Here is a 10,653-nt window from a genome sequence, read left to right on the forward strand (position 1 = left end):
GCACAATCTGACTTTGCTGCAGCCTGGAATTGAACTACTGGTTTCGTCTGGTCAGAGGAGAACTGACCACCAACTGAGCCTGGTTTCTCCCAAGGTTTTTTTCTCCATTCTGTCACCGATGGAGTTTCGGTTCCTTGCCACTGTCGCCTCTGGCTTGCTTAGTTGGGGTCACTTCATCTACAGCGATATCGTTGACTTGATTGCAAATAAATGCTATTAGACACTATTTAACAGAACAGAGATGACATCACTGAATTGAATGATGAACTGCCTTTAACTACCATTTTGCCTTATTGACACACTGTTTTCCTAATGAATGTTGTTCAGTTGCTTTGACGCAATGTATTGTTTAAAGCGCTATATAAATAAAGGTGAGTTGACTTGACTAGAAAACTAACGGTAAACATTTAAATTAAGACAACCTTGAAGAACCAAACAAAGTTGATTGATGAATCAAAATAAAACAACAATTTCCAAAATGATCTAAACTATCCTCAAAGTGCTAAACTACATTGACTAATTGAACTTAACCACGTGTACCTAAATAACCTGATGCCTGCACTTGTACAGTAACTGTCATGGAGGTGTTGTCTTGTTGTTTGCTGTGTTTGTCTGCTTCTTCTGCCTTTCTTTCTCAAGAGATCAACGATGTCTTCAGCTAAACTCCTCGCCAATCGAAAGGGGGAGATGTAGTGTATCAGACCCGAACCAGACAAGTTAAAAAGTCGATCAGGACTGTGGTTGAAACACGAGCCGAATTTCTCAGAAAGGCAACAGGAGGTTGTAAATCATTCCTAGTGCCACAATTCAGAAGCAAGATAACCAACCAACCAACTCTTTCACAGAACAGCTTTCAACATTAACACCACTTGAACAATAATTTACAGTTTCAGTTCGGAGAAGAGATTGTAATCAAGTAATCAAGATGCAACGCAGGCCAGCACATGTAAACCTATGAGAGTAACAAACAAGATCCTTGGATGGACTTCCCCCACCTCGCAGAACCAGACTGAAATTGCTAAGGGGATCTTTTAACCTCTGGTCCCCACAGAACACTTTTTTTTTTAGCTTTGCTTCTTAGCTTTTGCTATTAGTCATGCCTGCTTTTAGTTTGCGTTTAGCTTTTGCTATCAGTCATGCCGGCTTTTAACTTTTAGCTTGTAGCTTTGATTTTAGTCATGCTTTTAGTCATCACTGTTAGTGTTTCTTAGAGCGCGGTTCCAGCGTGCTTCGGCCTGCACGCCTGCTGCTACTTAGGCATGATGAGAAGAAACAGCACCTAGTCTCATCAAACTTTACTTCTGTTCTTTTACTTTACTTTAGCCCGTTCAACTTCAACCTGCCCACACAACTCCGCCAATGGCCAACCACGGGCTTCCCAAGACGTCACTTCAACGACTACTGAACTTCCAGCCAATCAGCAACCTTGGGAAACCCCCTTTCAATGACAACAACGGGAACCCGTTTACACAGGAGACGCAAGTAACTCCTCCAGACATTTGTACTGGTGAATCTAATATAATTTTAACTGTAATAAAAAAAAAAGTTTTTTAAAGATGTTACAATGTTATATCATAATGTTATTCTTGTTTTACTTCCTCCTTTTATCTAATTTTACATTACATTAATTTAATTAATTTCACAATCCGTCCCCACCTGGCGGTAGTTTCGCAAATGATTTTAACACGCGACTGACTTGCAGCTAACAGCGCGGCGGTGGTACGTGTGATGGTACTGCTCATTTAGGTTGGCCACCTACTGTATGTAATACCTCTATTTAGACTTCTTATGGTATGTGGAATTACTTTCTGATATTTTTATGTCCATATTGGCGGACTTTTTACCTTAAAAGTAAATGGTCAAGGTCATTTTCCTATTATTAAGACCTTAGCCATAACTTTGCCATTATTAGGAATAAAAACAGATGCAATAAGTCTAATTCTACTAAATGTGACATTTAAAATTCATTGGTAATATTTTTTTAACACTCAGGATGGGGTTTGGCAAAAATCTCTACCAACAGACCATCAAAAATACACTTTAAAAAAGTATTTTGTATGGTTCCAAATTTAACTTGCATTCCTCAAAGCGCTGACACAAATGCAGACTCACGGAAACTTTGTGAATCATGCACTGAGCCAGGCCATTTGGCACCCAAGCTTGTGATCATCATCTGCTGATGAAATGTACAGTAGATCATTATGTTTTAATGATTCATTTCACTGAAAAATAAAATCATCTTGCATGTGTAGAACACCTACCTGAACATTGAGGCCCTGAAAGGATTTTCTATTCACATAATAGTCTCATGTTCTCCAAGAGCTGTGGAGATTACAACAAATGTGCAGTCTATTGCTTCTATGACTATGTACTGTATCTTTGAAGTGAAATCGGCTTTTTGGGTAGAAGAAAAAAATTAATGTATAAAATTAAATCTTTTCATGTGATATCACACCCTATCAATCTAACCGGCAATTTCATAAAAGCCCTCTTTTATGGACATTGTCAATAAATATCCGGGGAACACTATGAAGCTATTTAAGTATCCCTTGAAGTGTGAGGACCACGGTACATGCGGTACAGTAAGGGCATGACTTCGATGTGTCACATTTGTTATGTGTGGTTTAAGAAGTTCACAAATATAAGAGATTCCTTCCATAGAGAAACTGTATCTTTAAAAAAATATCATGAAAAGCAAGGGGATTATGTCTGTCCCCAAAAACTTGTCCTTAGCGAAGTGCTCGACTAACTAGAAGTGCTCGACTGGTAGAAAAGGTGAAGCCATTACAACAGACACTGGGATATGTGACATCACCAATATGTTTCTTTGCTCACATCTGATTGGTCCAGCTTCAGTTTGAGATTTTTAACCCAGAACATAACCTGCCCCGGAGCAGGTCAGCCGTGATGTGTAAGTTACTATGGCAATGAATGCCGCTAAAAGCCATGCTCCTTTTTTCCAGGCGCGTCCGAACCACATCGAGTTAAAAACATCTCAACTTTTCCGAATGCCGCAAGAGCACCGCGGGTCATGTGACAAGAATGAACCAATCAGCTTCATCCTTTCCTGCAGGTGCCCGAGCGCTTTGGAAAAAAAGTAAAGTGGAAGTAAAGTAAATCCCAGACAGCAAGCCAACATTGAATGAACATAGTTTTTCCATCTGAATCATCATTATGGTTGATATTGAAATTTCAATGCAAGTTATTCGTCTCTTTTAGCCACCCAGAGAGAGAGAGAAGAGACTCATCCCAGCAACATCTGTGGCTTTCAGGTAATGTTACGATTTCACTTCAGCCCAATAAGACATAAAATACTACTTTGTTAATTCTGTGACACTAAAAATGTAACATTATTAAGGCACGCGGTGTGTTTTTATACAGTCTATGGGCAGCTGAAGAGACTGAGGCTTATTTTCAAATAATGTTACCGTTGTAACGGTCATGGTAAATTAATGTTAACGCCTTGTGTTTCCAGCAGTTTCTCGGAGGGAAAATGTAAAAGCGGTTTATTAAAAAGAAGTCCTGACTGCTTTTTCGTCATGTTTTTCACTCTTTTACAGGCTGCCAGAAAGAATCTGTCTCTATAGTGAGTGATTATTGAATGAAACTGTACATTATAAATGTAATTTTTTAACTCGAGATGTTTGTTTGTGTGAATGCTGTGTGTGCGGTGAGTTCTGCGTGAGTGAAGAGCGGAGTTGCCATGGAAACAGGGCGTCAACACAAAAAACGTTACTTTAAGCAGTAATTTCCGTCTCTCGCTGCAGTTTACGCTGTTTTAGGTATCGTTAGTCGCTAAAATCACACAAATATGATATACAAACGTTTCTTACTTGTTATTGACAAGTTTCAATTAAATTTATTTTATAGAAATGGTTTAGTGTTTTCGAAAAAGTCCTCTAGCATCTTAGCAGTTTTCAGGTAGGCTAACTTTGAGCTCTTGTTGATGAAACTCTGGGCTTTTAATCAAATCTTCGTGTGTGTATGACATATTTTGATGCCTCTGTGAATGTTTTGCTGGTGATTTGGCAGTGTTTTTTTTTTTGGAAAAGGCTGATTTACTGAATCGATGACGTCACTTACACTGAGAGTGTAATGTTAATCTGCTGAAAACAAGTTCACATGAGTTTTGATATTTCATGATAAACAGATACAGTATTAATACAAATTGTTCTATGATTTCAGGAGGACAGAAATAAACTCTACAGAACAAAGTGAAACTCCAAGATTTTTGAAAAGAAAATTGGTGAAATATATTCTGAAAAAGGCAAATTAATGTTTTTCATCAGCTTCTTCAGTTAACCTGTAGTTCTAAGTCAGTATCTCCCTTCAGAAATGTTGCTGAAGGGAGATACTGACTTAGAAATACAGGTGAACTCATGAAAGAAGCTCATGAAAAGCTCATGAAATACATTAATATGCCTTTTTCAGAATATATTTCACCAATTTTAAGAAGTCCCTGACATCAAAACGTAAGTCACACTAAACCTAAAATTAAAAATATAGATTATTATTTTAAGATTATATTATTAGTAGTAGAATTTGTATATTACATATGTTATTATTGTTGTTATATATTATTCTGTCTTTTATCTGGATTTTACCTCTGTTCTATCTTGTTTCCTTCTAATGAACCTGGAACTGCAGAGTAAATATTGTTGTCTCTGTCTCAGATGGCTTATTTTGTTCCTGGACTCTTCAGTGATGATGAGCAGAGTCTGAGTGAACCTGCTGTCAGGCAGTGAGTACCCTGAGGTTTCAGTCAGGGCCTTCAGTAAACAACTGAATCAAACAAAATCCTTAATGGTTAATAGTTACTAGTTAACCCCTTACTAGTAACCCCCCTTTTTTGGCATGGAGACCGAAATTACATACCCAAAATACAAAGGTTTCTGCTCATGATTCTTTCTGACTAGATACATAATCAACCTTTGTTCACAAAGCTGACACTTTAAAGTTTACTGTTCAGGAATCAGAATCACTCAGACTGTTATGATAATAGAGATATATAAGCTCAAACATAAAAACAAAAATAAAAATATTAAAAACATATGTTTTAAATGTATTTAAAAAAATTTTGATGTAGGAAATGAGTTGGAAAACACAGTGTAGCTAAGGCCACAAGTCTTCCAAGACTTCATAAAAAATTTCATAATCGAATCTGTAAAACTGTGAATTTTATGAAATATTTTCTAAGGCCATGTCATGTGTGTTTTTAGAGAAGGCTAATCAGATTGATTTATGGCCCTTGTCATCTCTGTAAGATCTCACATGTAAACACTGCTGTGCTCTTTGTGTATGTTTCACTGTTGAAAACTGCCCGAATCATGATTGTATTGTTCTCACCAAACGGTTCTTTCACACCTCCGCCAAGTATGACACATTATCCGCATTATTCTTTTATCATTATTCTTTTGTTTTTATTCCACCTTTATTAGCCTTGATTGTGGTTTTTCAGGCTTTACAAAGCAACAAAGCAGCGATCTCACTTCAGTCTCTCTTTGCATTTAGCCCTTATTTATCAAAAGTCTTACTATAAAAATACAACAAAACATTTTCTTACGACCTTACGTGAATTATTGAGACAAAAATGCATTATGAAGAAGAAAAGCACCTGCTATTAGTAGCATTGGTGCTAACGTTAGCATCAAGCTACATCTGACAATTTATGAAATTATTAGTACACTTTTACTCAAAACTCACTTTAAACCCCGATCGAGTGTTTATAATAACTTCCTTTAGCGATCAGGGGTGGAATTTGGTCGTTTACTGTTGTAAAAATATGTTATTTGTAGCCTTTTTCATCGCTGCACAAGTTAGCATTTCCGATGTACATTTTCGATTTTTTTTATAAAAACGCCCCAGATCTCAAGAAATTCTCATACCAAGCTTTACTATCGTAATCGCGGGTTTATTATTCGGATATTTTGTGTGTACAGAGGTGTTTCAGTGTTGTTTTGGCCAGATAACTACCAGGAAGTGTGCAGGAAGCATGTGACACGATGGGGCGGTGTCCAGATATGAAACTCTAAGATTGACGTTTGAAAGACCCAATCAGAGTCTGAGTCACACACCGCACGAGCTGTGACACTGTGCACGCACACACAGATCGCTGGGAGAGGCTGTTTATCATCTGATCGCGTAAATCCGTGGAAAATGAATAGAAATGATGATTCTGTCTGAAGAAATATGAAGTAAACATCAGTAAATATATCCATATATCTCCGCAGATATGCATCTTTGGTCTGTAAATCCTTATTGACGCTGTTCAGTGAGTCTATGTGAACACAAATAAACCGCTCTTGACGTGACTGAATATGAGCGAGTTGTGAATTTCTATTCAAAATGTGGCATAATATGGATTTATTATTTTGCACTCCTGACATAAATCACTAAATATCTGTCACTGCAACAATGTTTTATCAAAATATTGGTCAAATATCGAAGCTTGAGTCTTTAAACTTTCCATTGATGCACAGTTTGTCCAGATGAAGTAAGACAGTGATGTTTAATGTGCTGTGAAAGTGAAACAATAATAAACTGGGGCCGTCAGCGATGTTTGCATGCAAAGGGGTTAATATATTATTAATCACTTATAAATCATTGAAATGTCAACATTGTACTATTATCTCAATTAACATTGTAAATCATTTACAAAGCTTTCTGCACCCCCTAATCTAAAGTGTAAACTACTCATCAGTTGTACTCATCGGCTTTCATTTGCTTGTGGATTTTTGCAAAGCAAGTGATACAGCATTGTACTTGCACAACTATTGTACTTCATTTTAATACCGCGTAACATATTTTGCAAGTAACTTCATTGCCCTTTCTGTCGAAATTGGTATTTTCGCTCGCTTCATTTGGCTTGCTCAGCTAAATATGTCTGTAGGCTTGTGGTTGCGTGTGTCAGTGCGCCCAGTTAACACGCACGCGCCTGAGGTGTCTGTCTTTGCTAAGCATCCATCAGCTGTGATCTCCGTTACAACAAGGACATTTCAGTAATAAATTTCCACCACTGAAAAACCCTTGCTGTAACTCTGGTACAGGATTTATTTTCGAAGAAAAGTAAAACAAACCCTGCACTGTTTTTCTGCACCCCATTTTTCAAAAACAACGGGGAATTTCATCCCGAAGGAAGCTGTCTGAGTCGGTTCTTGTCACATGACCTGGTGCGCTTGCTTTTTTTTCTTGGTGGAAGCTGTACATTTGTTTAGCTAACAAAATATTAAAACTTTATTCAAAATGGTGTACAACTGTTTAATTATGTCATTCTGGTTAGGGTTCGGCCGATAGACATCACAATGCTGCGCCGGCAAACAGCGTCATCAGCTCCAGTATCTCGCGCGTGCATCCGTTGTCATGCGACAGAGAAGTCGTGTCTATGGACAGTTGTGAACGCGCTGACAGCTGGTTGCCCAGGCTTTGGATTAAAGGTAATACTGTTGTAAGTAGTGTTCATTTTCTTGTACAGACCAATAATTTCTCTTCATTCATTTTTTTCTCAAAAACCGGCAGCCACTGACTTGCATTTAAGAATAACCAAGGGCAACGGTTTCACCTAAAAACCTTTGTAGAGCTCTGAAAATGTTTGAGTTTCAAAAGTAAAACTGTAGTAGAAAAAAAAAGAAGAGACATGAGAATGTCATAATTTGTATGTCACATTTTTATTGGTGTGCATTCATATGCAAACAAATGTTTGATGGATTTTGTTTTTTTATATATAATGTATTTTTATATATAATGTTTCTGAAAGGTTTAAAATGTGCATATGTGAAAAAAAAAAAGTCATACAAGGACTGTTTTCTTGAGAACGTCATATTTGCGTTGAGAACTGTGGACTTTGACCTCTCAAGTTCAAGAGGGGAGGGGTCGCAGAGGAGAACGAGAGGAAGCTCGTGGGAGGGAAAGGAGTGTTCGCAGCGGAAAAAAAAACTGGCAGTGAGTCAACGCTCACGGACATTTTGAGTGGCAGGCCAGTGACTAAAGTTGCGTGAGTTGCTTGTGTGACTGTGTCACGCATCAGGTTTGCAGCTGGCAGCACGCAAGAACATTTTGAGGGAGTTTGGAAAGAGGCTGCACACTTCAACTCCGTGTGAGTCAAATTTATGCACGAGCATAGCACGTGAGAGAATCAAAGTTTTTTTTATTCCGTTTATTTGTTTTATTAGAGTGAGAATTCATCCGGAAGAATAATCCCGTGTTTCATTTCTCAAGTTCAGTGATGCAGTTATAATAAATTGGGTAATTTGGTTGAAATCCGGAAGAATATACTCGTGTTTTATTTTATTAGTTCAGTGGAGAAAAAAAAGTATCACCGTGGTGTGCGTAGTTAGGAGGCAAGTGCGTGCATATTTTCGTTAAGAAACAGAGACCGTCGAGTCAAGATTTGGAGCACTGCATGGACTTTAGCGGATCCATCTCAAGAGTTAATCGACATCCACTCAACGTCGTCACGGGACACGACGGGGTTGCTGTTTATCATCTCGTCAGGAAGTGAAGATTAGAGGTTTCTATTCTGAAATTGGAATTTTGTGTTTCCTGGATTCGTGAGTACATTGGTTTTGCATCAAAAGAGCTCCAACTAGCGCGCCATCGGTGTACTGAAAATCCCAGCTGGGTAAAATTCAAAGTGTTACCTTATTCATTGTATTTTTGTTTTGTTTTGGGGGAACAGTGATTATTTGAATTTATTGCTGTTGATTTTGTGACTTTGATCATTCAAGAAGAGAAAAATCACACAAAGACAAAAATAGTTCAGAGGAAAATAAATAAATATATGTTTATTGATCTGGTATAATTTTGTGTGATTTCTGGTGGGAAAAAAACACTTGCTATTTAATTTTTCCTGTGAAATATTTGTATTTCCATAGTTAAGTGTAAACACATTTTTTTTAGTTCCAAATAGAAAACATAGGTTAAGATCTGAGATCTGGGTTATATTGGTACGTTAACTGTAAGAGAAGTGTGCCTTTACTGGGGTAGCGGATAAAGTAAAGATCCCTTAGCCAGATAGCTATCTTGTGAACCACGTTTAGAGACTACCCGGCAGGAGGGCTACATTTTTGTGGGGGCTCGTCCGGGATCTTTCAGATCATTTCAGTTTGTGTTTTCAGAAGCTGTGAACGTGTATGTTCAGTGAAAATTTGGAAGTAATTTATGTGTATACATTGTTTCTTTGAGAATTATATGAAGAGAGCTTTAATGCTAAACAGTCAGTTCCTGTTTTTCTGAGTACATACTGTTGATGATGCAAGTGAACAAAATGGAGGTTAGTGAGATTATTGCTTGGTGCAGAGAGAAGGGTGTTGAGCTGGACAGGGTTATCATTCTGAGCAACGTACCTGCAGAATGTGAAGACAAAATAGTCTATGATGTGCTGGATGCTGTCCTGGGAATGAGGAAATGCAAAGTGCTTGATCGCCATTCTGATAAAACTCAGCGACAACAGTTTCTTCTGATTGAGACCGCTAGCAAGGTTTCTGAGATGGCTATCCCTGCAGAGCTCGGAGAACCTGAAGTAGGTACCTGGTACACACAGTTTATTCATGTCGCAGCTGAGGCACCTAAACAGAACAGTGAAGATGAATTTCAGACTAAGCTGATGTCTTTTCTTCAAGCGGAAGGAAAGTCGCTATCTGACATTCCAAGTTTAGCTTCCCCTGCACCTGTGCTTAACACTAAGCTTGTTGATGCCATAAATTCCCTTGTTCAAATGTGTCATGTGGCATCGTCTGAAGAGAGAGCTGGATATAGGAAGTTGCGTCCCTTCTCAGGGTTCATTCCCACTCCCCATGGAGAGGATGAGTATGAGGTCTGGGTGGAGCAGACCACCCAAATTCTGGAAGAGTGGCAGTGTTCTGATAATGTTAAGAAGCAGAGACTAGTAGAGTGTCTCAGAGGTCCTGCAGCAGACATTGTAAGGTTTGAGAAGACTGGTAACCCATCCGCTACCTTCAATGATTACCTTAGTGCACTAGAGTCAGCGTTTGGCACTACCGAGGATGCTGCAGACTTGATGTTAAAATTTTGGAGCACTCCGTCTCCGGATGCAGCAAATAGTTAGAAGTGCCCTCTCAAGTGACCTGGTGGCTATGCGTTTGAGGATGACCCATAAGTTGTGTGCCCCACCTCCCTTCAATGAGCTAATGAAGGAGGTAAGAGAAGAGGAAAGTATGTTACACCAAAGGAGCTCAGTCCAGGCAAATGTAGCTGTGCCTGCACGGAATGAGTCGTCTGGCAACAGTCTGGTCAATTCAGAAGTTGAAATGCTGAAGAGGGAGATTAGGGGGTTGAAGAATGAGGTGTCTCGCTTATCAGCTGTGGCAAAAGAACCAGTCACTCATGATCGTTCAGTTACGCACAGTTTAGCTGCAACTGCAGAGAGTAAAACACCCACCAGACCAGTGAACAAGGCTAACATCTTCTGTTACAGATGCGGAGAAGATGGTCATCTGAAACGTGACTGTACAAAGGAAGAAAACCTCAGGAGAGTAAACCAGCGGCTCATTAAAATGAGACAGCCGTCGGGAAATGCCTCCGGGGCTCAGTAGAGGAACGGCCTGAAGCTCCGAGGAAGACGCGTTCCACAAAGTGCAAAAGAGCCAGAGTTGAATTGGTAGACCTTCCGAGCGGGTTAGTGGGACCTAGCTCTGT

General features: G+C 38.9%; 1 protein-coding gene across 1 annotated transcript; it reads left to right on the forward strand.

Moving 5' to 3' along the window:
- Positions 1 to 9,262: 9,262 nt before the first annotated feature.
- Positions 9,263 to 10,063, forward strand: LOC113098136 (paraneoplastic antigen Ma1 homolog). The gene has a single exon (XM_026263083.1). It carries the CDS (start codon positions 9,263 to 9,265, stop codon positions 10,061 to 10,063), a length of 801 nt encoding a protein of 266 aa, XP_026118868.1.
- The last annotated feature ends 590 nt before the right edge of the window (positions 10,064 to 10,653 follow it).

Source organism: Carassius auratus, unplaced genomic scaffold (genome assembly GCF_003368295.1).
Source record: "Carassius auratus strain Wakin unplaced genomic scaffold, ASM336829v1 scaf_tig00216415, whole genome shotgun sequence".
Classification (NCBI taxonomy): domain Eukaryota; kingdom Metazoa; phylum Chordata; class Actinopteri; order Cypriniformes; family Cyprinidae; genus Carassius; species Carassius auratus.

Excerpts from the sequence above, each read along its gene's own strand:
- LOC113098136 (XM_026263083.1), top strand. The coding sequence starts at position 9,263 with ATGGAGGTTAGTGAGATTATTGCTTGGTGCAGAGAGAAGGGTGTTGAG.